This window comes from Lycium ferocissimum, chromosome 9, assembly GCF_029784015.1.
Source record: "Lycium ferocissimum isolate CSIRO_LF1 chromosome 9, AGI_CSIRO_Lferr_CH_V1, whole genome shotgun sequence".
NCBI lineage: Eukaryota > Viridiplantae > Streptophyta > Magnoliopsida > Solanales > Solanaceae > Lycium > Lycium ferocissimum.
This window is the reverse complement of record NC_081350.1, coordinates 40,757,296-40,784,971: the sequence shown is the minus strand read 5'-3', so window position 1 is coordinate 40,784,971 and position 27,676 is coordinate 40,757,296. Positions and strand designations below refer to the sequence as shown.

Here is a 27,676-nt window from a genome sequence, read left to right as displayed (position 1 = left end):
ATACCTCCTGCTATATCTGAAAGTTCATCCATACCCTAATGAACGTTAGCAAATGCCATATTTGCCTTTGTCCTTCAAGGAGCTCCAACATCAAAAGAGTGCACTAGACATCTATGACTATTTGGACCGCTTCTAGTTTTGACTATTGACTTATCGTTACCCTCTAGTTGGAGCACCGTTAGGAGTCAAGGACAAACACGAGACTTGTTCGTAACAGCCTAGGTAACATTAAACCCACAGTAAAACAGCGGACAAAATCGCTCAATTTCGAATATAGCACACAGACAAACTTAACCATTTTCCCTACTTTATATTCTATCACCACATCTGTATCACCATAGCACAATATAGGCCAACAATGAATGAAACCAATAAAAGAGGTGACACTCATGTAGATTAGTTCCGCCATCAAATCCAGTTCTTTGTCATACCAGACAAAAACCATAGTTCAACTATTCAAGCCATGCCAATAAATATAAGGCGAGTTCACGATAAAACGGATTTCAAAGTACCACAATAACAAGATATAAAACATCTTGGCTAATAGCAAATTATTTATGCTGCAGAATGCCCAAACTAGGTCTTGGTACCAATGTCCTTCACAGCACAAATCTGCTCTTCACCCATTGCAGACATCACAGACAGCACGAGATCCTTTCCTTCCTCAAATCCACCTTTAACCTACAAATAGTCGAGAGTTTTTCTCAGATATTGTGTAAGAAAAAGTAGAACATAAAGGTTCCTCGTGTTTTATTTGTCCAAAACGTGTACCTGGTTCAGCAGGGTCTCATCGGTGGGGAGCCTGAGGTCGTCTTTGGTGTTTCCACTTTCAGTAAGAAGAGACACCTGACAACGAAATGAGCGAAATACAACATTCAGAACAGGTATAGCAAAACGAAGTCCAGTTTCAAGACTATTCTTCGATTGGACAACTACTAATATCTAGTCTTAGGTTTTAGCTATGTTGCGCAGACTCTTCAAAAATGTCAACAGGTAAGTGTCGGCTCCTCCAAAAGTAGTGTATTTTTAGAGGATCCAACACGAATGCAGCAGCACTTTTGGAGAGTCCAAGCATCAAGGGTTTTAGTATTAAATTTTATCAACAAAACGATTGTTTTACACCTGAGGTGGAAAAGAACCATGTGTCTCAAAACTGAGCCTTATGCTTGCAAGGAAATAGTTTTTAAGGTCAAACATATCAACGTAATGAAGAATTACATATTCAGCTAAACCCACAAACCCCTAGGCACACACATCCCAAAAAATGGGAAAAGAAAAGAGAAAAATGGGAAGAGAAAGAAAAGAGAAAAAGAGAGAACAGTGAACATAATTTTCTTCTTCAATGATACATTTGAGTTGGTATCATAAAACTACAAAAGTAACATACAAGAGGTAAGCGGAACGTACAAGTGGGAAGTGACCCTGAATGGACGCCTCCCAATACAGGGAAGAATCCCCCACCAGAATTTTTTTCATAAAAGAAAGTTTAAAAGGATGAGTTCATCAAAAATCATATATCAACTTCATTAAGAAGCTGCCACAGATATCAACAGGATGTGTCTGATTCACTTCATATAATAGGTAACAGAAAACTTACAAAACCATCTTCAGAGATGTCAATAAGCTGATAGTCTGTACGATTGACATGTGGCACCTGCCGAAAACATTTAAAATCAGACAAAATGATACCTATATTGTTGGCAAACATACACCAGTAGAAATGAAAAGGGGAAGAAAAAATATATTACATCACAATTGTGGGATGAAGGAACAATATCTTCGAGCTTCTTTCCATTGAAAATGTCAATTGCCACAAAATGACATTTTGCATGTCCGTGCTTGCCAGTTTTTGAAGTGGAGACCTCAACAACCTGTTGAAGATTTTATCATCATATGAAAGGACAATGTCTCCATGGATAAACACTAAAACATATTTTAAAGAGGCAAAAGGAGAACATATAAATAAATGAACAAACCTATTTTCATTAATGATGTTAACTACCCAGAAGTTATGGAAACCCTATAACCAGAAGAAATCTCCTGTTCCCTTGTGTTTCATCAGCTTAAGGAGAATAAAAATAAAAATAAAAATAAAAAATGGGTGGATTATAGTAGGTGAAGTCTCCATAGTATTCTCGTATATAACTTTTAGAGCAAGGAGTTAGAAGGAATGATGAGATTTTCACGTCAACTTGCACAGGTCTATATCTCATTACAAGCTGAAAAATAATTGAAAGTTGATATCCATGACAGTTATTGAGACATTCTCTCCTTGTGGGACACCTTTTTTTTTTTTTTTTTTGAGGGAGGGGGGGGGGAGGGGGATAATGTGTGGTGTCCGGGCCAGCTTGCGCACATCTCGACTAGTTCCATGAGATACCTGCCACTTCCCACCAGCAACAGGTATAAGGTCACTCTGTCCACCAAGGCTAGGAATGATGAGAATAAACCACCTAGCATTTTTGTCACCACTGAGAATTGAACTTGATACTTCATGGTTTTCAACCCACTGCATTGACCACTAGGCCACACACTTGGGTGCTTCCAAAAGTTTATTTTTCCACCTCTCTGTCTTCTTCTCTAATGGTAGAGATAAGAAGCTAGAAAGTGTAACTTAACATCAAGTTCATAGAGAGAATCTAGGGACATAATTATCAAAAGATATGCATACAAACAAAAAGCAGTTTGTGATACACACAACCAACAGTTTCCAGATAGCAAAAGCAATGACACCGAAAAGGTAAGGCAGAAAGCATAATGTGGGGGCAACAAAGTTCACTTCAACCCCAAAGGAAAAGAGCCCCAAGTTGGATTCAACGAGAAGCTACCAACTAAAGGAGTTCAAAAGAGATTGAAATTAAACTAAACAAAGAGCCTCAGGGCTCAGACTATGGCAAATGAATTGAGCTATGAGTTATCCACCAACTGATCTTATTCATTAGAATTTTGTCAGACATATCATATAAAGCTATTCAGTACTGGTTTGTGTTAACGTAGATAAACTTTTTCATCAAAATACTTTGAAAAGGTTCAACCTTTTGACTCGTATAAACTGTAGCTAAAGCCAGAAAAATTGCAAGAACAGATATATTGGGAAACCGTACTATGTATTTCAAAAAAATACCTATCTAAGATACATATGCAGACATAAAAATCCGACAAAGTGAAAACTTGAACTAAATCCCCTGCGCTATGTGGTGAACAATCTGGAAAGAAAGGAATGCAAGAATATTTGAAAGAACACCTGACTCTGTAATTAGTATTAAGTACAGATGCATCTCTCTTCTATTTTTCTTGGTGTAACATGGCTATTGCTAATGACATAGAAGCCATGACAGACTTTTTGAGCTCTTTACACTTGCAACTGTAAGGACCTATATAGGCTATTTTCCAGCATCTCCTTGCTGCTGGATTCTCATTAAATTACATTTAACAATGTACAAAATCCAACAAATCAGGGATTAAAAGTCACAGCTCAAACACACCTAAATATCACTAGGGTAGTTTTGGTAGTTGATTGTGGTTAAGCTTACCACACATTAGGTTCTCTCTCTCTCTCTCTCTCTCTTTTTGAGACCAACTTAGCGTGATATTACTGATATTTATTCCCCCCCCCCCCCCCCGCCCCCGGCTCCGTCCCCCACAATTTAAAAAAAAAAAAAAAAAAGGAGTCATGACTCAAACACACACTTCCCTTCTTTTTGAAGACCGTGGTATCCAAGCAGCTAGGGCGCACCTCAATTAATTTCATGGGTACCTGTTGACTCCCACCCGCACATGTACCAGGTAATCCTAATCCACCAAGGGCTGGACAAGAGGGAAGAAATCACTAGCCACTAGGATTTGAAACTGAGACCACTGACTACTGGGCTACACCCTTAAGTCTCCAACTACATAGCACTTATGACAAATGAACACAAGCAACACAAGAACAACTACATAGCACTTAAAGATCCATGAACACAAGCAACATAAGAAAACCAAGTAAACCAACAACAAGGATTCACAAAAACACATCCCTAAAACAGCAAGATTCCATCAAGGTCTGATTTTTATGCAACGATTCAGTCAAAAACAGCAATAGTAACAAAACCCCATGAAAAAAAAACATGGATAATTAGATTTCAATTTTAAGCAACATTTCATTCAAAAGGAGCAAAAAGAACAAAACCCCATGAACAAAAACATGGGTTAGATACAAAAAAACTATGAACAAAAACATCGATTAGATACAAAAACCCCATGAACAAAAACATGGACTATATACAAGAATCCATCAAGATTTGATTTTTAAGCAACAACTCATTCAAATAGAGCAAAAATAACAAAACCCCATGAAACAAAAACATGGATTATATACAAAAACATGCCTACAAGGGCAAGAATACATCAAGATTTGATTTTTAAGCAAAACTTCATTCAAATAAAGCAAAAATAACAAAACCCCATCAACAAAAACATAAATTAGAGACAAAAGATGAACTTCCTAAAGTGGATTTATAATTTAACAATAAAGCAACCATGTAACAAAAACATGGATTAGATACAAGAATCCATCAAGATTTGATTTTTAAGCAACCATTCCTTCAAATAGAACAATAATAACAGAAACCCATCAACAAAAACATAGATTATATACAAAATCTAAACTTCCCAAAGCATATTTAATAGAGAAAAAAGGGTTTTTACCTTACAGGGTCGGCCTTTAATTACTGTATAACCATTCTTGCGAATAATACCAGCTTGTTGAGGGTAAGTTTTAGAAGCATCAGCATCTGCTTTAGACTCAAAATGGTGTTCTTTGTCCGACATGGCCTATGGCTAAATCTCTCTCTCCCTATGTTATGGACTCAACCACGCCCTTCCCTTTTTAATAACCGTGGTGTACAGGCTAGTTTGGGCGCACCACAACTAATTCCACGGGGCACTCGCTAACTCCCACCAGCACAGGTAATGAATAACTCATCAAAACTAAGGCTTGGACAGATGGAAAAATACTAATATTTTGCCTCCACTAGTATTTGTACATTAGACCTTATGGTTCTCAACCGACTTCATCGACCACTAAGTCACACCTTAATACCTTATGTCTCCAACTACAACTACAACTACATAGAGCACTTAAAGATCCATAAAGACAAACACAAAAGAAAACCAAGTAAACCAATCCCTCAAAAGAGCAAGAATCAATCAAGATCTGTTTTTTATGCAACAATTCATACAAAAAGATCAAAACTAACAACACCCCATCAACAAAAACATAGATTAAATACAAAATCTAAACTTCCCAAAGCATATTTAATTGAAAAAAAAGGGTTTTTACCTTACAGGGTCGACCTTTAATAACTATATAACCATTCTTGCGAATAGTACCAGCTTGTTGAGGGAAAGTTTTAGAAGCACCAGCATCTGCTTTTGATTCAAAATGGGGTTCATCATCAGACATGGCTAAATCTCTCCCTTTGTTATGGACTTCTTTATTTTGGCTGTGGAGAACTATGGAAAGGACTAGATTACATATAATATTGGTGATAGGAAAGGGTAATTCTATTTAAAGAAATAGAACCACACGTTTGTATATAATTGGGCCAACATATCTCACACCTGATAGGAAAACAATTGTACTCATTCCGTCTCAAATTATATGTCGTGTTTCTCTTTTATAGCCTGATTGGGTTGTCTTATTTTGAAAAACAGATTGTGTTTGACCAATTAATTTAAAAAATACTTTTAAGCAATAATTTATATTTGGGCAAGCTTTTAAAAAATATTTTTAAGAGTATTTGTCTCAAAAATGCTTTTGGACATAAGCTATTTTTTTAGCTTTTAAAAAGTTGTTTCTGCTATTATTATCTCTCAAAAGCTTGGCCAAACACCTTACCTTTTTAAAATAAACACTTATTGTAAAAAATAAGTACGCTTGGCCAAACAAACTATTATAATCCATTAAGAAAATATTACTCCTTTGTTTCAATTCATTAAAGGTAAAAGGAAAAGTTTTCAGCTAAATTATTTCTAAATATAGAAATGTATCATTCTTTTTAGTACAGACTAAAAATAAAAATGCATCACATAAATTGGGACGGAGGGAGTAATTAAGAGGGATTCGTGACTATTTTAATCTTAGTTATGTCTTAAAATATAATCTCTTCATTTAATATTTATGTTATGTATTGTTATGTATGTGTCATCTCCTCATAATTAAGGTGTTTGTATTCTTAGAGAATAATTATTATTAAGGATAAAATGAGAAAAAGAATAATGACTTTTGTCTTGAACTTCTAACATGACAAATAGTTTAAGATAATTATTTCTAGAAAGCACGATAATTCAAGACGGAAGAAGTATAATACTTTGTGGGTGTTTGACATAAAAAATGTGAATTTTGAAAAGAATAATATTTTTAAAAAAAAGTTGAAAATAATAATTGAAAATTAGAGTTGTGCTTGAACGTGAATACCGCTTGAAAAATATTAATTTGGAGTTGTGTTTTTTACTCAAAATGGTGTTCTTCGTCAGACAGCTAAATTTCTCTCTTTTTCTCTCCCTACACTCATTTTTTTTTGTGCTGTGGAGAACACGGGGATAGGCAAAGAGAAAAAAAAGGAGTAATAATAAATAGTAGAGTTTAAGTTTGGTGCACTATCCGTGTATAAATTTCTTTACTCCATCGGGTAATTTAAAGGTAAATACATTAACCTTCTTAGTAATATTGTTTACCTTTTTTACCCTAATAAAACTGCAAATTACGAAAGAATAAATAACGTTAAAAGGAAGTTGAATCCTACTTGTAATCGAACCAAAATTATTTCCTTATTTTACGGGTAACCAAATTATTTTCTTTTCAAACACTGTTAACAATTTTGATTTTTTCATGGAGTTTTGTCAAGATTATCACTGAAGCAATTCTTTCAACTTTTTAAACATGATGAACCATGTAACAAATAATTCCTCAAATGTAAACCTTGGGAGCTTCGTTGGACAGTCCTTATGCATTTTCTAATAATATTCAGATTCTTTTTTCATTTACAAGCATCTAATTAAGAGTAGTTATTGTACAATTTTAAAATGTCATCATGCTGTCCACAGTGCTCTTTAGGTTGTTCCGATGGAATACAAGGAATTAAAATTTTGTTAATATTGATTACTTTAACAAGAAAAGCTAAATTTTCAAGTTAAAAAAGAGATACTTTTGATGCAATTCAAATGTCATCCTACGACAAAAGTCTTCCATGAATACGAAGGGATTTTGGAATTAAAGGAATAGAGGTTTACACTGGTAAAAGAAGCAAAGAATAGAGATCGACTACTTGAAGACGGAGGGTAAATTAAAGAGAGATAGTGGTAGAGAAAAAATCAATGCATACTCTTTTGGAAAAATATAATATTTAAAAAACCCAAAATGCTTTAACGACAACCTTATCTTTCACTGGTCCCATTACCCTAAACTTATTTAAAATAATAATTACCCCCCAAACGCCGATTAAAAGGAATAGTACTCAATATGAGAGTGACATACACTCTCCTTGCCACATGTGTATTTATTTATTTTCTTCTTTTTTTTTAATTTTTTTCTTACGTGTTAATTTTTTTTAAAAATAAAAATAAAAAATTAAATTTTCAAAAAAAAAAATGAGTTTTAAAACCCGTTTTTTTTTTTAATTTGAAAATTTGATTTTTTTTAAACCCATTTAAAAAAAATAAAAAATAAAAAATAAAAACATGGATTAAAAAATTGAATTTTCTGTTAAAAAAATGATTTTTAAAACCCTTTTTAAAAAAAAAAATTGAAAATTTGTTTTTTTTTTAAAATCCGTTTTTGAAAAAAAGAAAAAAAAGCTGAAAAATGATTTTTTTTTTTTTAAATATGGAAAAATGGATTTGTTAAAAATATGGAAAACTTGATTATTTTTTAAAATGTCTTTAAAAATCTTGATTTTCATGATTTCATTTTCTTAGTACACTTTTATTTTTCAAATAAAATCTAGGAAAAGTGTTTTCTTGCCAAAATGTGAAAAAACTGAATTTTTATAAAATTTTGAAAAAATTAATTATTTTCTTAACATGTGGAAAACCCGTTTTTTAAAACTAAATGTGGAAGACTAGATTTATTTTCAAATTTAAAGAAAATGCTATTTTAAGAAAAAAAAAATTAATTTTTTTTTTATGTTTCTCGGCTCTCAAAGTGAAACACGATCTCCTTCCGCATCGGCGTTTAGGGGGGTAATTATTCCATTTTAAATAAGTTTGGGGGGTAATGTCAAGAAATGACCATGTGTGTAAATTTTAGATAGTCGAGCAAGAATCTTATCCCTACTCTTTTAAAACAAAAAACTATATGAAAAAGTTGGTAACCTGCTATAGTAGATTAATGTTACATGATCCAAGAAAATTAATAGAAATAATCTAAACTTAAACTCATAGTACAAATACTATTTTGATGATAGGGAGAGGGCAATTAAAGAAATATATCCACGCGTTTGTTGATGACTGGGCCAACATATTTCACACCTACTAGGAAAACAATTGCTTTGTTTTTTCCTTTTTATTTTAAAGTTTATAGTTATGTAAAACTCTTCGTAACTATAAAACTCATAAACCATGTAAGTTATTTCTTAACTAAATTATCCCGGTATAAAATTTGAAATTATATTTAGCTCATGCTTAGTTATTTGCATTATTAAGATCTGTATAAATTTTATAAACTAATATTTGATATTATATCCTATATATAATATAAAATCATAATCCCATGACATTCTTGTCGCGAACCAACAAATTAATCTAAGTATAAGAATATGTGATTTAGGGAGGAACTAGTGTTTAAAAATATATACAAATTCATCCCATAATACCTTTGATTTAAATTTAATATTTATCTTTAAAATTTCATTTGATATAGAAAAATGATCAATTTAGAATCAAATAACTCAAAAGAGCTAGAATTTCGAATCCACGAGTTTCAAATTTAGTCTTCGGATATGTGTGCATTAGCAAGATAAAAATTACGTTAGTTTTCTTATTATATTCGTAATGTCAGACCATCTTACGCACCTCGCCTAAAATAGAATATCTATCTACCTGATGCCTTTACAAATATAAAAAAAAACGACCATCTCTTTTAAATTTTCAACAAGAATCTTAACTGATTAAAATACTTTTAAATATTATAACTATTGGAGAATGAATGAGATTCCCCAGGAAGAAGGGATAGAAATAATCCGCATATTGATGCCAATTCATGGAATAATTCCATGTCCTTGTTGATAGTTCTACCCTCTTCTATTTATCTATTTTACTTAATCACTCTACTCTTTAATCGAAAGTTCTGGGTTAATAATCAAAAGTTGTGAGTTCCAACTTTATGCATAATTTTTTAATAGGGAAATCTTTTTCTTTTAATGAACCTTACCAGTAAGGACACAATAAATTTAATTTAATCAGGACCCCAAAGAAATACCACACGTGGTAAAAAAAATTAAAAAAATAGGCACCCACACCGGCCCATCGCAATCCTTTCACTTTATATATTGCTTTAGGTCGGTGTCTTGTTTAAATGGATAATGTTACCTTGACTTTGGCCATTGTTCATCCTATGGTCCATTTTTAGTTAATGAATATCTATCCTCAAATATGGCTAAAATTTAACAATGAGAAAGAATGGGTTTCAATGGTTATATGACTCATTAAATGAACATATTTTTATATTCATTCTGGACTTGCCAACTTACATGTACCTTGATTATTTTACGAGTTATCAGTAACTTTCGGCGAGCATAGGTATCGAATAGCGTTGTTCATTAAGACTTGGACAAATATGAAGAAGTCACCTAATTTGTTTCTTTCAAAATTTGAATTTGAGATGCCATAATTTTTAATCACTTTATTTACCACTACACCACACCCTTCGAGGCATTATATGTTCCATTTTATATGAAACCCTTATGCTAAGACGTCGATAATGAGTAATATAAAACACAAGAAATCTTTGTAGACCACTTTATTCTGTTTAGTTTGTATGGTTGAACAGTTATATGGTCCATTACAAACACTTTTTAATCTTATGGACTTGAGCTTTATGGTTTATATGAATGTGAATTTTCCTTACTCCATTTTTCAAAACAAAATTGTCACTTTTATTTCTTTTATCTGTTTCAAAAATAGTCATAGTTTTATTAACTAGACTAGATAGTTTTTTCTCAGATATTGTATTGCTCTTTTATATTGTATCACTTCAAACCTTAGAACTTAGAACGACCCACTTTTAGATAAAAATATGAATATTTTATCAAAATTTCAGTTTCTGATTTTCCAAATTTACTATCTTTGGAGAGTTCAATAAAAGTTCTTAGTCTTTTTGTTTAATGCGAAATGATTAAAGCTTTACAATATTCATAGTACATAATTATTATTTTCCTTGCTCACAATTCCACCAACTGCTCCGCAATAATTTGTTAACAGTATGGAAACTTCAATTTCATGTTTATAGTTGAGTGTCATGATTGCAGGTGGGGCGTGAATGAACATGATACATTATAAAAAGGGAAAAGGGTCAAAAATGTCCCTTTACTTTGGGAAAAGGGTTAAAAATATTGTCAGTTATAAATTTGGATAAAAAATACCCATCCAGTTATTAAAGTTTTCAAATATACCCCTGTCTTAATGAAAATTCTCAACATAACCCGATTTCAATTTTAAACCCGTTCCATTTAAGTCCGATCCAACTACATAAAGAACCCATATGCGACTAACTTATTCCTGAGTTCTATACTAGAGCCACTAGGCATAGGAGCGGGTAACTCATATGCATTTTTTATTTAGTTAAATCGGGTTTAAAAATGAAATATGTTGAGGATTTCCTTTAAGACGGGGGTATATTTGAAAACTTTAATGACGGAAGGGATATTTTTTACCCAAATTTATAAGAAAAATTTACATGCCATAATTACTTCTAAGAGCTATTTATGGATTATAACTACCTTTTGCAATATGGATTGTTCATTTTTACTTGTTCTCTATATTAAAAATAATTTTCCATTTTTATTTGTCCAGTTTGAAAACCCAAGACATAATTTACCATTACATGCCTGTTTTACCCTTACTATTAATTATTTGGGGTTGGAAACTTCAATGAATTGTCAGTGGCCGCACATAGTCTTATCGATATGTGTGTTTATGTGACACACTTTTTTCAAGTAAAAGTGTCTATCTGATCACTATTTAAATTGAAATGTCTAACTTATAAAACATGCATGTCAAGTTTAAGGGTTATCTATGTATTTAGGCTTTCTTTTTTTTTCTTTTTTCGCGAGTACTCCTAATTAGAATAGTGATAAGATATTCTTTCTCTTTTTGACGAACCCTAATTGGATTAGATAAAAGAAATTTCCTTCTAAAATATTTTTAAAAACATAGAAGTTCACACGTATAAAAATACCTCATGGACCAAATTTTCTGTAGGCACAAGTGAATTCATCTCCCAGATAGTACTTCCTTGTTTGAATTCTTCTGAGTCCGGTAAAAAATCTTGAACTTTTTCTGTGAATGATTTTCTTTTTGTATGAGTATTAGCATATGAATCTATCCATCGTAATATGTTGCTCTTTTTCTTGTTTCATGTATGCCTAAACTCTCTTATTTTTGTTAAGTTTTCAAGCTTATGAATGTTCCAACATCCGATTATATTGTATTGTGTTGTTAGTTTACACAATGTTTGTTTTGATCATTGACACTTAAATTTTATTGTATCGTATCGTTAAATCCCGTTACGTAATGATGAAAAGTCACATTTTATGAAACGACCGATTTGGTGTTATCGCGTCGTTATTTTATTTATTTTTTCTCATTTTGTCTTTACTTATTATCTAATAACCATATATATCCTTCATTTATACCTTTTTATGACAGATCTAAATTGTATCCTACTTTTCTTGTATGTTTATACTTCAAATTGTTGATGTCTAAAATTATGCAATGACAAGAAACGACACGATCTATCAAAACGTTGTATTCATCAAAACAATACAATACAATATGTTACAGCACAGTACGACATAATACGATATATCATAAAGCAACTAAGTTACAACCATCCAAAGTGTAATTGTGCGAGAAGAGAAAGAGGGATTCTTATAAAAAAAACGTCAGCGGATGTATAATTATAAGTATATAATATATGTATATTGGCAAAAATATGTACTGTTTCAATTTATTAACCATTTGATCGGTAATTTTAGCAGTTTAAGAAAATGGGGTTAGAAGACTTTTAAACTTATAGTGTTAGATGAGTACATATATTTTGAAAGGCTTATAAATTATTTCATAGGTAAATTGTTTTTCAACATAAAATAGATCATTCCTTTCGCTACGTATAATAAGGAAATAGTGCTCACATAAATCAAAACATAAGTGAAAGATATATGTATATTGGCTAGTGACAGTAAATATTTCTGGGCGAACAACCCAATGTGTAGCTCCCCCTTTTCAAGAAGTTTTTTTCTTACATTAGTACCGGTTTGAATTTCAGGGCACGACAACATTTTTGAATAATGAAAAGCCAGAAAGACAGAGTGAAACTCAATGTTGGTGGGACATTTTTTGAAACTACGGCCACAACCTTAGCGGGTGCTGGCAGGAATTCATTCTTTGGAGCCATGTTTGATGAGAATTGGAACCTACATTCTAATGCGGCAAACACTGAACACTTCATTGATAGAGACCCTGATTATTTCGCCGTCCTTCTTAACCTACTAAGAACCGGGGAGCTTTATATTCCTCCGAATATAGATAAAAAGCACCTATACAGAGAGGCCGAATATTATGGCATTCTGGATCATGTTAGGTCAGCTAAATGGGGCCCGTTTGATGGCAATAGGCTCCGGTTGGCCGGGTCTATAACGGGCCCAACAATAAGGGGAGCTCTTCGCTATTTCGCCAATTTTGAATATTGTTGTTGTGTGGTATATGGTCGTATTGTTAAGGTGTACAATTGGATGCTAGAAGAGCAACCTACAATAACTTGTGATTATTGTTGGGTCAATGATGTTTCTTGGGTTGATTCCGAAAATATTGTGATTAGTTCTAATGCAAAGCTAGATAGTGGAGGCATGGGGTTATTCAGTGCATCCACAGGGGAGTTGAGGTATAAATTTCAGGTTACCGATGAAAGAAAGGGGTATACGCCAGGTGCACTAAGTTTTAGCTCGGATTACAAGTTATTCTCCAGTTGTAAAAGCACTAGCAATAAGCATGTGATTGGTGTTTGGGACCAAGTCACAGGTAAGCAGATGGATTTCTTGCCACATTCTTCGAATAGTAATGCTATCAGGTTGCAATGGTTACATGGTACCAATTGTTTGATGGTCGCTAGTTGTTGTTGCATCAACTTGTTCGATTTTAGGAAAAACACGGTGGTTTTGTCGTGGTCTTATGATAGGGATCGCGTGAACAAGCCTTATGTTGATCCAACAAACTTTAGAGACGTGATAGCGATAGAGGAGAGTAATTCCATTTGTGTAGTAGATCTAGATGAGCGTTTGGGGTTCATGGATTTGAGGAGTACTACTGATGCAAGTGTAGAATGGAGAGAACCTCCGAGGGGCAAAAAGCATTCATCATTATGGGCGGGTAATAAGTTATGTTCTCCCAAATTGGCATTTCACGAGGGACAATTGTTTTCATCAATATACGATACAATTTCAGTGTATTGTGGTTCTAATTGGCTTCCAATATCAGAGCTTCAACAAAGTCGTGTATCCAATTTATGATTTTTCAATTGGTGGTGACCGTCTTTTTGCTCTGCATGCGACAGAAGATGTTTTTGATGTATGGGAGACCCCTCGTCCATAGTTTAATGTGATTGCATGGATTTTTCTACTTCATAGATGTTTTTGCTCTTCATAGTTTATGCAATTGGGTGAACGACAATTTAGATTAATTCTTCTTCAATTTTCTATTTAACTTGACTTTATTCAGGAGGTTGGTGGATAAATAAACATGTGTTATTAGTTTAACAAATATTTTCTTTTTATCCTCATTTGAATAGCTACTAATGGTTAATGGAGTTTTCTTTTTCCCTTTATCATCCTGTGACTATTTATTAGTTGAAAGTTGCTATCGGATATTGCACAAGAAGAGTACAACTTTACCAGAAAGAGTCGACTATGCCTGATAAACAAATATTTAACTGGAAGAGAATGTAACAACCCCACTACTGATGTTCTCCTAAATCGAGAATATTGAATATTGAAAAAAAAAAATTCAATTGAAAACAATAAAAAATATTACACACCCAACTCACCTGCTCTTCGACAGAGGAAAACAAACCTATGCAAAGGCCAATCAACTACAAGCCGATCCCCCGCGAGTGGCCCCATCTATATTTAGATTTCTATTTTGAGTTCACAGCAACCAAAATAATAGTAATTAGTTTAATAAAAATATGTTATTAACACATAATATGGTATAGGAATATTGCTATGCATTGAATGCTTCCATGCTTTCCCTAGCTGGTTTTTCATTAGAATTATTAATGAGAATATTTTCAAAATCAGCCCAAGTAATATCATTCACCCTATGGTAATCAATATTGATACTTAAGTAATACTACTTTTCATGACTCATTTTGGGTTTGCATAGCTAGGGGATAATTCATAATTGCGGCTTTTTGGCTTAAGGTCCACGAGACACAGTGAGGACGAGTTGAAGTGTGTAGATGTGTATTCTCAAAGTTGAAGTGTTTAATTGTCAGTTAAGGCTAACTTAAGGAGTCTATCTATATATTATGCCAAAATAAAAATAAGCTTTGTTTTCCCCTAATTAATTATTATATGTATTAGGAGTGAATTTATAGGAAAAATGCTCATAAAAAGTTAAATTAAACAAAATACGAGAGAGAGAAAAAATGGGAACTATATAACACTTAAAAAAACTCATGATTTAGGCAACCAAGAGAAAGGTCACCCCTAGGCCCTAGTGAATAATTATGCAATGGCAGTTCTACGTTAAAGGCAGCAGAGCACCCACAACTTTAAAATCTCAGGTCCGCCACTGAAAGATCAGTAGCATCTAATATTAAACAAGAACTTTATTTTATTGCAGAGTACTCTTTTATTGCATTTACCACAAGGATACGAACATAGTACACTGTACTTTGATAATTACCACTAAGAAACCACTTCATTAATTTATTCTCACATAAATCACAGTCTGAATATCTTAGTAATTCCACAAAGTTTAATTAATTAGCTGTAGGCGAATCTAGGATTTTTAGATCATGGGTTCACCATTAAAAAAAGAGAAGGAAAAAAATGTGCTAAGTGGGAATTGATCCCTAGTTCTCTAGGTAAAAAACTCAACCTTCAATCAAGTGCACCATTTATCCTTTTTGTAGCATGTGCTCCAGTAGGTAATATTATACCACTTTTAGAAAATATATACATAAAATACCTAATTTACGGAGAGATCATGTGTTCACGTGTCCCAAAATTTCTTCCTAAATACGCCCCTGACTTGGAGGAGCAGCTAATGGGCTAATTGTACACTGATTTTTAATCATGGCATATTCATACAACTTGTTGCATTCCTTAGCACCAAATTTAGTAATAGCCTCACAACAAGTACCATATGAGAAAGAACATTTGCGACGAACGCAAATTATACATCGTTCAATGATTGAGGCACACGATTTATTTTTCAGCACGTTCTGACTGTTGTGCATGCTTATGTAATCGGAACTTTTCTCAGTACTTAGAGAATTAAGGTTAGGTGGCAAAAGTCGAGGCCAGGGAAATATTTTTGGGAATGGAAATTTAGGAAAATGACCAGTTGATGAAGGTGGTGGTGGAACAAATGGCCAAATATGCAACCATTTGATATCTTTCTCTTGTGGGATTATTGCAGTATTATCATTAGAGTTATGTTCATTGGCTAAACTATTAATAAAGTTTAATAAAGTTTAAGGCAATGATGAGAAGGATGATAAGAAAGGAGAGGGAGTTTATTTTAGCCATGGCTATAATATGAAATACTTGGAACACTTTCTATAGTTTTTTTTTTTTTTTTTTTTTTTTTTTTTTTTTGAGGATATAAGAGTGATTGTTTAGTGAGGAATTTATAGTGGTTAATTAGTTGATCAAGTTTGGTGTAGTGATCAATTTTTCAAGGGTATAGATAAGTATATTTACGCATGTCTCCAGTTTTCAAGATTGCATGAGTTAAGTTCTTTGAATCATGGTGTGTGACTCGATTGATATTAAATATTACTCATGTGATTTGTTCTTGACTTAGTTTTTCAATATATTTATAATACGGCACTTGTCAAGTTAATCATATAATAGGGTTTTAATTCCTATAATTATAGATTTTTGGCTGATTTGCACAAATAGCGTCTTCTGATGCCACCGTTTAAATTATGATCTCGTAAAGAAAACTGTGCGAAAATTAATCTTTAGGCTAGAGTCGGGAACAAAATCACGCCCAATCACCAAGTAGACTTGCCTTAACAGCAAGTTATGGTGATCGTCTTGATTTTTTGGTCAAATCCTGGTGAACACCATAACACGTTAATTATCATAGACTTATCATTTTTATAGAGTTTTACCTTATAAATGACATGTTAAATTATATATATATATATATATATATATATATATCCGGTTCCAATAATAAATAATTATAGCAAAATGGTACCGCCAATAATTAATTATGTCAAGTGATTTATCCCTAGGAATCCAGAAATTGGTCTATGTTAGGAATGCTTTTAGTTTTTTCCAAGTTCTTTTTAAGAATATTGTTTTGTACGAATCCTACTTGGAATAGTTAAAAGAATTTCTTTCCTAAACTAGTTCTCTTTTTCACGAATCCTAATTGGAATAGTTAAAATAAATTACTTTTTAAAAACATAGAAAATCACACATATAAAAACACCTCGCGGACCAATTTTTCAATAGTCACAAGTGAATTCGCCTCCAGATTGCCTTGTTTGAATTCTTCATTGTCCGGTAAAAAGAATTCTTCATTGTCCGGTAAAAAAAAAAAAAATTACTTTTTACCTCCTAAACAGCTACTAACATAGTATTACTTATGCAGAATATAATACTTACATAATTCACCCTCAAATCGACTACTAGACGATCACCCATCTTAACGAACTCCAACTAATTTTATCCATGTTAGAGTTGTATAATTGCCACTTTTGGTGACACGTGGTAAAAAAAGAAGGGGAAACAACTAGAAGAAAAAAGAAAAGAAAAAGTTGCTCTCTAATCTTCTAAGAGGACTGACTGGTCAGAAATAGATTATCCATGTAGGTTCTACTATAAATGATCGAATGTTGTTTCACATCTGATAAAATTGAAACAACAACTAATCTAATGACATGTCATATATTGTTTTATCGTCTTGAAAATGTACGTAAAAGAGGCACTAAAAATCTTCGATTGAACCCAAAGAAGTGTTTTTGGTCATCATTGACTTAGGGTGTCCTCCTTCAGTTGAACAACTTTCAAGTCAATTTCTTTGCTTTAATTTATAAGCGCTTTTTTCCTCTACCATTGTCCGTTAAAAAAAACATGGATATAATAATAATAGTAATAACAATATACTTGATTTGATTCATTAAAGTTATAATACTGCTCTCTCCGTCCCAAAATAAATGTTATCTTAATAAAAATCATGATTATTAAGAAATTAATAAATATGATGTGCAGTTTACTAAACTATTCATATTTTTTTTTATTTTTTATAATTAAGCAATATTAAAGAAGACTACTTCTTTAATGCTAAGAATATAGTTAGAAATACTTACTAATTTTTATCTTGAATTCCTAAAATAATACTTATTTTAAAACAAATGCAGACACTTATTTTGGGACGAAATGCTAGATGGTACGTTCGATTCAATTTCTTGAAAAAGATATTGAAACGATCTTTAAAAGAAAATTAAGGGTGAAGAATGTGTGGACAAGCCTCGCTCGAAAAGTCAACAAGCCTCCTTGGCTATTCGAGTATATTATTGGATCTACATTTTGAATGTGAAAATTTTATTTTATTTATAATAATGACTGTAATATACTGTTCCGATATTTTATCTGAATAATATATATAATCTAACTAAGTGATATTCCTATTTTAATACTACTAAAGTATTAATAAAAAGCTTATGGCTGCCCAACTACTCGATTGTCCCACATTATCAGATTTAAATTTACCAGCCTACATATTTTTTTCATTTCCCAAAATCTTTGTAAATAAAGGAGTGTTATTTAAATATTCATAAAATCATAGCAATATTTTCAAGATCTATACAAATGAAAATCTGATAAATTTATGAGACTGTTTATACTTGAAAGATTTAAAAAAAAAACGTTTCTAGATGCTTAAAAATGTGCTCATAACAATTATTTTGAATATATTACAGGGGTTGACCTTCCACGTGTCATTATTAGTTTTATACTTCTATACTTTCTATTAGGATATATCACATAGTACACGAACAAATTTGACCATCACCTGGTAGATGTAGTTGGATGATTGAATTGTTTCACCCTAATTAACTAAAATATTCAGATTAAATCCCGAAAATCGCAAAAAAATTTGGCATGTCATTTCTAGCCTATCCAACGTAAGACTGAATTAATCGAACCAATCTTGCAAGGTTAACCAAAAAAAAAAAAAAAAAAAAAAAGATTGACTCTATCATCGAAGGTTGTGGCGCTAAGTTGGATTAGCCATGACCAACAACAACAACATACCCCGTATAATTCCATAAGTGGAGTCTGAAAAAGGCAGGATGTGAGCAGATCTTATCTCTACCTTTGTGGGGGGTAGAGAGCTTGTTTCCGATGGACCCTGGCCTAAGCTAAAAAGAAACGTAATCGATGTAGGAATGCAAGGAAAATATTACAGCAAAATATGAGGAATTGGTCATGACCCCAAATAAGAAAACCAAATTAAAAAAAAAAAAAAAAAAAAAAAGTTACACAGTTTAAAATATGGCAAAATATGATTACTGGCCATAGGTTAGAAGTCATTCTCTTCTTTGATTGGTAATTTGGTTTTGTAAAACCGAGCAACAATACATGAATTGAAACATGGAGAAAATAGTTTATTAGAAACAAATTTAATTTAGAATCCGTCATTTGTTTACTATCCTCCAAGACTTTAAAAATAATAATAATAACAGTCTCAATCTCAAATTTTAATAACAACCGTTTACATTCCTTGAATTGAAACATGGAGAAAATAAATCTGCATGGAGAAACTAAACAGACACCAAAACTCTTTGTATGCCCAAGGTAGCTCTCCTCCTTGGGAATTGGTATAGACTGCCCACTAATGCCTTTTAGGTCTATATATATATATACACCATATATTTTCAGCAAAATTTCAACTTCATTTCACTATTTTTGGCAACTTTTGAATAATGGGAACTCCGAAAGACAAGGTGAAACTCAATGTTGGTGGCAAAATCTTCGAAACTACGGCCACAACCTTAGAAATTGCTGGCAAAAATTCACTCTTTGGAGCCATGTTTGATGATAATTGGAACCTGCATTCTGATTCAGCAGTCACTCATGAACACTTCATTGATAGAGACCCTGATTATTTCGCCGTCCTTCTTAACCTACTCAGAACTGGGGAGCTTTATATTCCTCCGAATATCGATAAAAAACTCCTATACAGAGAGGCCGATTATTATGGCATTCTTGATCATGTCAGGTCAGCTGAGTGGGGTCCGTTTGACGGGAATAGGGCTCGATTGGCACGGTCCATAACTGGCTGGCCAGCAGCGGATGGTGAGGTTGCTGGGGCTATTCGAACTAGCCCAAGTGGATGGTGTTGTGTGCGTCAGGGTAGTGTGGTTCGCGTGTACGACTGGATGCTAGACGAACACCCTATAATTCATACTGGGAATGATAAGGTGAATGATGTTTGTTGGGTTGATCTTGAAAATATTGCGATAAGCTCTGATGAAAAGCTAGCTAATGGAGGCATGGGGCTATTCAATGCATCCACAGGGAAGTCGAGGTATAAATTTCAAGTTACAGATAAATTGAACGATTTAGCTCCATTTGCCACAGCAAGTACACTAGCTTTTGTCTCAGATTACAAGTTGTTCTCGAGTTGTGAAAACACTGGCGGTGACCATGGGATTGGCGTTTGGGATTTAGTCACGGGTAAGCTAATAGATTTCCTCCATAGGCCGCGATATTGCAAGCATGAAAAAGCTATCCAGCTGCAATGGTTACATGGTACCAACTGTTTGATGGCCCTTTATTTGTATCCAAAGAATGATATCGTCTTGTTTGACTTTAGAGAAAACAATATCGTTTGGTCATTGGCTAATAATCGCAACAAAGGGTACTTTTGTGCTATTATAGATGCAATAACGATAGAGGAGAGTAGTTCGATTTGTGCAGTAGATTGGTACGTGGGTTTGGGTTTCATGGATTTGAGGAGTACTGATGTGGGTGTTAATTGGAGAACTACGATTAGGCCTTCTTCTGTTGCATGTTGTCCCAAATTGGCATTTCACGAGGGCCAATTGTTTGCATCAATGGGAAATAGAATTGCAGTGTATTTTGGTTCTGATTGGCTTCTAACATCACAGCTTCGACATAGTCTTTCCAATTCGTGATTTTTCAATTGGTGGTGACCGTCTTTTTACTCTTCATAATAAAGAAAATGTTATTGATGTATGGGAGACCCCTCGTTCACCAATTATATGAATCTAGCTCCTAGTTTGATTTGGTTTCCTTCTTACTCCTATATTTTCAATAGGTTGTTAGAGTTAGTTGGTGGATCAAGAAACTATAGCTGATGATTTAAGGACAGAACTAAGTTGCAAACATGGATCATAGATCATTTTTTTTATATGGTGAATATCATAGAATGATCAAAAGTGAAGTTCTATATAAATCGATTGATTAACAAACATTTTCAATTTGGTTTTGCTTCCAGTAGATGCATGAATTCTTCTAAAAAAAAATTCATAATCAGTTGGATATAGCTGTTTTTGTATATTTGAAACATGATTGCGTATTCTCTCTCTCTCTTTTTTTTTTTTTTTTTTTTTTTCTTTCATTCAAAATACGATTGTTTCTCATTTAATATACTTTTTTGGTCAATAATTTATCATTGCCTACCTCATCTATAGGCTTTCCTATCTATCAGTGACCGAGATCGATTGACTACTCTACTATTATCATTTACAAGGTTTTTTTATCCGGAAGGATGTAAAATAAATAGCTTATTCAATTATTTTATAGACCCTGCCAAAAGAGACGGACTTTGTCACATGCTATGCTAGCCTACCTCATCTATTGGCTTTTCTTTCAATCCCAGCGATCGATTGACTAGTCTACTTTCATTTAGGAGTTTTTCTAAATCAATTCGGATGGTGAATGAATAGCTTATTCATAATCTTATTATAGGCCAAAGCCCGACCAAAAGAGACTAACTTATGACTAAATGCTAACGGGAATGAATCCCGGTCTAGTTGAATTGGCTAGTCCCACAATAAACGGACTTGGCTCCTCTCCAGTAGTATTCTCTCCATTTCGTCCAGTTGAGCATTTAGATTTTTTGACACGTATCCCATTAATAGTTTAACGACCAAGATTTGATTTATCTTATTAACTGTGGTTAAGTTAACTTCTCTCTCATAGAACCCATACTTGCTCCCCTCTTCAAGAACCCAAATTCACACCCATTTCATCTTCCTCTTCTCCTGTCCTTTTTAGAATTGCAACTAAGCCTTAACAATTTGGAATCCGTGCAAGAGCTTTTCGTTTATAAAGATTGTAGGTTGAATTTGAACTTACATGTCTTGTTTTGAAATGAGTTTTTAGTATCTGGTGGGTGAATCTGATGAGTAAAAGTGAATCAACTGAATGTTCCACCCATTTTTTAATTCCGGAACTCAGTTGAATGTTCCACCCATTTTTTAATTCCGGAACTCTTTTCTGACTGGTATTTACCATGTAGTCATAGAAGAATAGAACAAAATTAAAGAAGACAAAACAAAAAAGAGACTAGATGTAATACTCGAAAAATTGAAAATGTTGGCAGTCCATAAGGATATTGGAGCTCACTATAATTTGTAAAAACTTCATTCAATGAGACCTGTGCTTGGATTCATAGTATGGACAGAAAAGAGTCTGATTTTGCTAACCCAATACTAAGAACGAAAGATGTTTTTTACATGTTGATATGTTTTTTACATGTTGATTTTTTTCTTCTTTTTTTCCGTATCTCTAAATATGAATTGTCTATTTGACTTCTATCAATTTAAGTAAATCCTGGATATAATTCTTGCCAACCTTGATTCTCTTTTGAAAAAGGAATTAAGAAACTGAGAAAAGAATGCGAAGAAGGATGCTGATGAGAGTCTTGGATTTTGAACATAGGTAATTAAGGGAAGAAGAGAGATTATGTAAACCGGGGTTAATACTAAACTGATCATGGTCATTAAAATTTTAATGAAACACGTGTTAACAATCTAAGTAGCTACCGGAAGAAATGGAGAGAAAATCACGTGTTAACCAATGACTAATCAATGGTCATATATTAGAGACATAAATTCTCTCCTTTGATTGGTGATTTGGTTTTGTAAAAACGAGCAACAATACTTATATATTTTACAAGAAACGTCTTCATCTATTAATTATTGCAGTTTTTTTCCTAAGTGCTTAAATAAGGAAAGAAAAAAATCTAAATTTGCACCTCAACAATTGATTTTTACTCAACTTGATACTTATCTGTCAACAGAACTATCCCACGGTTTCCTGGATTATCAAATATGCTCTTAAGGTATCGTTAGACAGTTGGTTAAAGTTACGCACGCATTAGTAATACATGTTGGGCTCAATCAGCCTACTGACACTCTTAACACTTCCTCTTTTTTTTTTTGCGTGGATTGTCCTTCATTTGGGTGGTCTCCAATTTTTGCTCTTCAAATTGGTGGTCTTTAAGTTTTTCCCTTCGCCTAATACCCCGAGGTTGTGGGTTCGAACCCCAGCTCAGTAAAAAAAAAAATCGCAAGAAAAAAAATTCTGCCTAAAGGGCAAATGTTAAAGACCGCCATTTTGAGGGGCAAAAATTAAAGACCACCTTAGCGAAGGACAATCCTACAAATTGCCCTACTTAACATGGTGTGATGTTATCTACTTTTGGTCAAGCCCATACAATTTTCCTAAAGGTCTCACACCTTATGTGGCTTCTTAATCTTTTCAGGTATCAATGTGAGACTTTTGTTCGCACACCCAACAATCTTCCTCTCAAACTAAGTTCCACGTGGCCCATCACCACAATCAATGAGTCTTCTCCTCGAACTAAGTCCATGTGCTCATTACCACAATCCAAGAGTCAATGTTCGAGATTCATTTTGTGTCACCCACATCGTCTGAGTATTTATGGCAACGAAAGCCCTATGCCATCATCTGCTTTCACCATACTCGTCCGGCCGAACCTGAACTCTGATACGAGTTGTTGGGCTAACCAACCCGCAGATACTCTTGCATGGTATGATATTGTGCGTTTTGGGCCACACCCGCACGGTTTTCCCCTAAAGGTCTCACATCATTAAGAGTTCTGACACCTTATATGTAGCTTCTTAATATTTTTAGCTATCAATGTGAGACTTTTGTTCGCACACCCAACAATACATGGATTAATTGTGACATAATCTATGTATAAGTTTATGCAAGATTTAGCTATTCATATATTAGTGATTTCACGTTTCATCCCGCATAAAATAATACATATATTCCCTTATAACTTAAGCATGTAATTATGTGGATTTCTAAATTGTAAACCAAATATCGTTCATAAATATTTTACCTCCTAAGCAGCTACTAAACATAATATTACTTATGCAGAATATAGTACCTACATAACTCACCTCCAAACCAGCTACTACACGACCACTCTTTTAACAACTAACTAATCTTATCCATGTTAGAGTTGTATAATTGCCACGTTTGGTGACACGTGGTAAAAGAAGAAGGGGAAACAACTAGAAAAAGAAAAGAAAAAGTTGCTCTCTAATCTCCGATGAAGACTGACTGGTCAGAAATAGATTATCCATGAAGGTTCAATGAGCGAATGTTGTTTCACACCTGCTAAAACTGAAACAGCTAATCTAATGACATGTCATATACAGTATATAGTTTTATTGTCTTGAAAATGCATTTAATAGATGCATTAAAAGTCTTCGATTGGACCCAAAAAAGACATTATTGGCTTAGGGCATCCTCTAATTGACAACTTTCAAGTCAATTTTCTTTGCTTTAAGCGCTTTTTTTTCTCTACCATTGTCGTTGAAAACCCATGAAAATAATAAAAATATACTTTATTTGATTTATTAAAGTTATAATTCTATTTTCTCAGTCCCAAAATAAGTTTTTTTCTTTTGGTAACTATGTAAAGTTTACCGTTAACACCAAAAATAATTACACCTAATGAACACCTAATCCCCTCTCACCTTCCAGGAAGGGTGCAGGGAAAATCAGGCCTCCTGTTGAGTACTACTTACACAAAGAATATTTGTAACCAAGTCCTACACTTTTGAGCCTTTTTTGACATCCTAACCGAGTGTAATCTAATTACAAAATCATGCTTAATCTGAGCAACAACTACATCAATATTGGCACTAATGCCTCTAAAGATTTTTCAGTTCCTATTCTTCCACACATAGTAGATAACTGCTCCCCATAAAGTTGTAGTCACTTCCTTCTGGAATTATTTCCAATGCTTTCTTCTAATACTCTCCATCACATGTTTAGGTTCTCCTGCTGGAATTTGAACTCCAGCCCATTGTATCATCTCTGCTCTAACCTTTTTAGTCCTTTCACAATCAAAAAATACATGTTGATGAGTTTTCACAGTTGACTATCACATAAACAACGTTTTGTATTATCCACCGGAATGTGTAGCCTCATAAGTCTATCCTCGGTCAGCAACCTCCTTTGTACAACCAACCAAACAATAAACCTGTGCTTTGGTTGTGCAGAAGCACCCCATATCAAAGATGCAACTCTGAGTCTGCTTTGGTGCCCCAGCATTGCCACATAGCTACTAGAAATAGAGTATTGCCCACTGGGGGTCATCATATAAGTTCCTTGAGCGTACCATGCCTGCATATCAGTCTTTAAAGCATTAATCTTTCTCCAGTACCAACTGCTATCTGATGGAGGCGTGTGGGTCCAAATAATGAAATCAGTCTTCATGTACATACCATAGACCCATTTTACCCATAAAGAATCTTCATTCCTTGCTAGTTGCCACAAAAGTTTACCCACAGAGGCAATGTTCCACAACCTACTACCTTTGATGTTCAACCCCAAAACATTTAGGCATGCATAATTTTTCCCAGGACACAAGATTGACTTCCTGTTTTTCCTCATTACCAACCCAAAGGTATTCCCCACACTTCTTGTCTATCTCTTTCAATACACTTTGGGGCAGTATAAAGACTGCACCCCAAAAGCTATAAATTGAAAATAAGACAGCATTTATTAATTGGAGTCTCCCCGCATAGGAGAGCTCGTTTGGAATATGCAGTAGTAATCCTGTTTGTGATCTTTTCTCAAAATAAAAGTTATCTTAGTAAAAATCATGTTCATTATGAAATTAATAAATATAATGTGTAGTTTACTAAACTACTCCTAGTTATTAGATTTTTTATTTTTATTTTTATAATTGAGCAATATTAAAGAGGACTACTTCTTTAATGCTAAGGGCATAGTTGAAAACACTACTAATTTTTATCTTAAATTTTTATAGTGACTCTTATTTTGAAATATTTTTTTTTTTTAATGTGATACTTATTTTGGGATGGACTGCTAGATGGCCACGTCGATCAATTTCTTGAAAAAGATATTGAAGCTTATATTTAAAAGAAGATTAGGGTGAAAAAATGCGGACAAGCATCCAAGGCCCCAGCACTCGAAAAGTCAACAAACCTCCTTGGCTATTCAAGTATATTATTGTCTACATTTTGAATGTGAGAATTTTATTTTATTTATAATGACTATATATACTGTTCTGATATTTTATCAGAATAAATATATATAATCTAACTAAGCGATATTCCTATTTTAATACTATCAAAGTATTAATAAAAAGATTATGGCTGCCCAACTACTCGATTGGCCCACATTATCAGATTTAAATTTACCAGCCTACATAATTTGTTCACTTCCAAAAATCTTTATAAATAAGGAGTGTTATTTAAATATTCATAAAAATCATAGCAATCTTGAATTTTAAAACTATATTATGTCGATACTTAAAATTGTGCTCATAACAAATATCTGGAAAAATGTTACAGGGTTGACTATCCACGTGTCATTAATAGTTTTATACTCTCTGGTTCCTATTAGGATATCATCCAATACAGGGACAAATTTGACCATCATCCAAGATGTGGTTGAATCAAACCTTAATTAATCGAACCAATTTCATATGGTTAACAAAAATAATTTTGATCATATTATTAAGGGTTGCGGTGGAATAGACATCATTTCTGCATCTTTAATCAGATATCTCAAATTGAGTCTTGAGTATGAAAATAAATTCTTGTAAGAAGTACTTCTCCCTTAAATGAGTTTTATATGACACTAACTTGAATTAATCATGATCCCAATATAAATGTTGGACATCACTAACATCCAAAGATGTGACTTAGTGATCAATAAAGTGGGCTTAGTATCATAAAATCTCAGGTTTAATTCTCAGTAGAGACAAAATATTAAATGATTTTTTTCCTTTTGTTTTAGCTTTCACGGATGACAGTAGCATGATTATCACACTGTCATTGGTAGGAGGCGACTAAGGATCCCAGGAAATTAGCCGCAAAAAATATCGGACATCACTATGAAACCAAAAAAGAAAGAGAAAAGTTACACAAATGGTCATTCAGTCAAAATTATTTACAGCTTCTAGTCAATATATAAACATATGTGTATATTATATACACTCTATCCCAATTTAAGAAGATATTTGAAACTTGTGGTCTAAAATAAATTATAGATACTTGTGCGGTCTTAAATTATTTCATTAAGGTTAAAGAGGAAGTTTTGAGTTAAATTATTTTTAAATATAAGAGTCTATCATTTTTTGCGCTAAAAATAAAAGCGTATCACATAAATTGAGACAAAAGGAGTATTTAAGTTAATTTTTCAAATAAAAAAAAAAAGCAAAAAAGATTGACCTTTTTCCCGGTTAAAATTGTGCATTTTCGTCCACGACAGTTAAAGTTGTTAGCAGCAGGTGATCCTTCAGCTTGTACAGTACACTTATCCTTTTCTTGTGTACAAAGAAAAAAAATATACTTAAAAAATTCGATCAACACCAACCAAATTTTCTGTTCAATTGCGTATAGGATCTCAGGGGTAGTTTGGTACGCTGATTAAATTATTCCGAAATTATAATCTTGAAATTATAATTTCGGGACTAATTTATCCCATTTTGATGGGATAAAACAATCCCAAGGTTAGTTAGATAAGGTGGAATATCTCATTCTTAAGATTGTGCTTCATTTTATACTTTGTTTGGTAGAAGTTATATCTTCTACCAGGATAAATTTATATTTTCTATCAAATATGATACAAAAAATTAGTACCGGAATATCCCAACTTATATCATGCACCAAACGATCCCTTAGAGAAACTAC

General features: G+C 33.2%; 4 protein-coding genes and 1 long non-coding RNA gene across 6 annotated transcripts; 3 read left to right on the top strand and 2 right to left on the bottom strand.

Annotated features, from left to right (window-relative positions):
• Positions 1 to 363: 363 nt before the first annotated feature.
• On the bottom strand, positions 364 to 5,532 carry LOC132030796 (eukaryotic translation initiation factor 5A-4). 2 transcript variants are annotated; one of them, XM_059420546.1, is made up of 5 exons: positions 5,324 to 5,532; positions 1,749 to 1,871; positions 1,598 to 1,654; positions 772 to 846; positions 364 to 681 (listed from the first exon to the last, which is right to left on the bottom strand). In XM_059420546.1, exons 1-5 carry the CDS (start codon positions 5,444 to 5,446, stop codon positions 577 to 579), a joined length of 483 nt encoding a protein of 160 aa, XP_059276529.1. In that variant the 5' UTR covers positions 5,447 to 5,532; the 3' UTR covers positions 364 to 576. The 2 variants fall into 2 exon arrangements, with proteins under 2 accessions (XP_059276529.1, XP_059276530.1); XM_059420547.1 differs by lacking the exon at positions 5,324 to 5,532 and adding an exon at positions 4,690 to 4,827.
• On the top strand, positions 3,758 to 3,954 carry LOC132030797 (uncharacterized). The gene is made up of 2 exons (XR_009408109.1): positions 3,758 to 3,882; positions 3,922 to 3,954. It is a non-coding gene; the product is annotated as an uncharacterized LOC132030797 (long non-coding RNA).
• A 7,016-nt stretch (positions 5,533 to 12,548) lies between the features above and the next one.
• LOC132069514 (BTB/POZ domain-containing protein At4g30940-like) lies at positions 12,549 to 13,766 on the top strand. Its single transcript, XM_059462851.1, has one exon. It carries the CDS (start codon positions 12,549 to 12,551, stop codon positions 13,764 to 13,766), a length of 1,218 nt encoding a protein of 405 aa, XP_059318834.1.
• Positions 13,767 to 15,493: 1,727 nt separating this feature from the next.
• LOC132031915 (uncharacterized) lies at positions 15,494 to 16,010 on the bottom strand. Its single transcript, XM_059421781.1, is given in 2 exon segments — positions 15,494 to 15,958; positions 15,960 to 16,010. Coding segments are annotated over 2 exon segments (516 nt in total).
• Positions 16,011 to 19,423: 3,413 nt separating this feature from the next.
• LOC132031429 (BTB/POZ domain-containing protein At4g30940-like) lies at positions 19,424 to 20,638 on the top strand. The gene has a single exon (XM_059421394.1). It carries the CDS (start codon positions 19,424 to 19,426, stop codon positions 20,636 to 20,638), a length of 1,215 nt encoding a protein of 404 aa, XP_059277377.1.
• Positions 20,639 to 27,676: the final 7,038 nt, after the last annotated feature.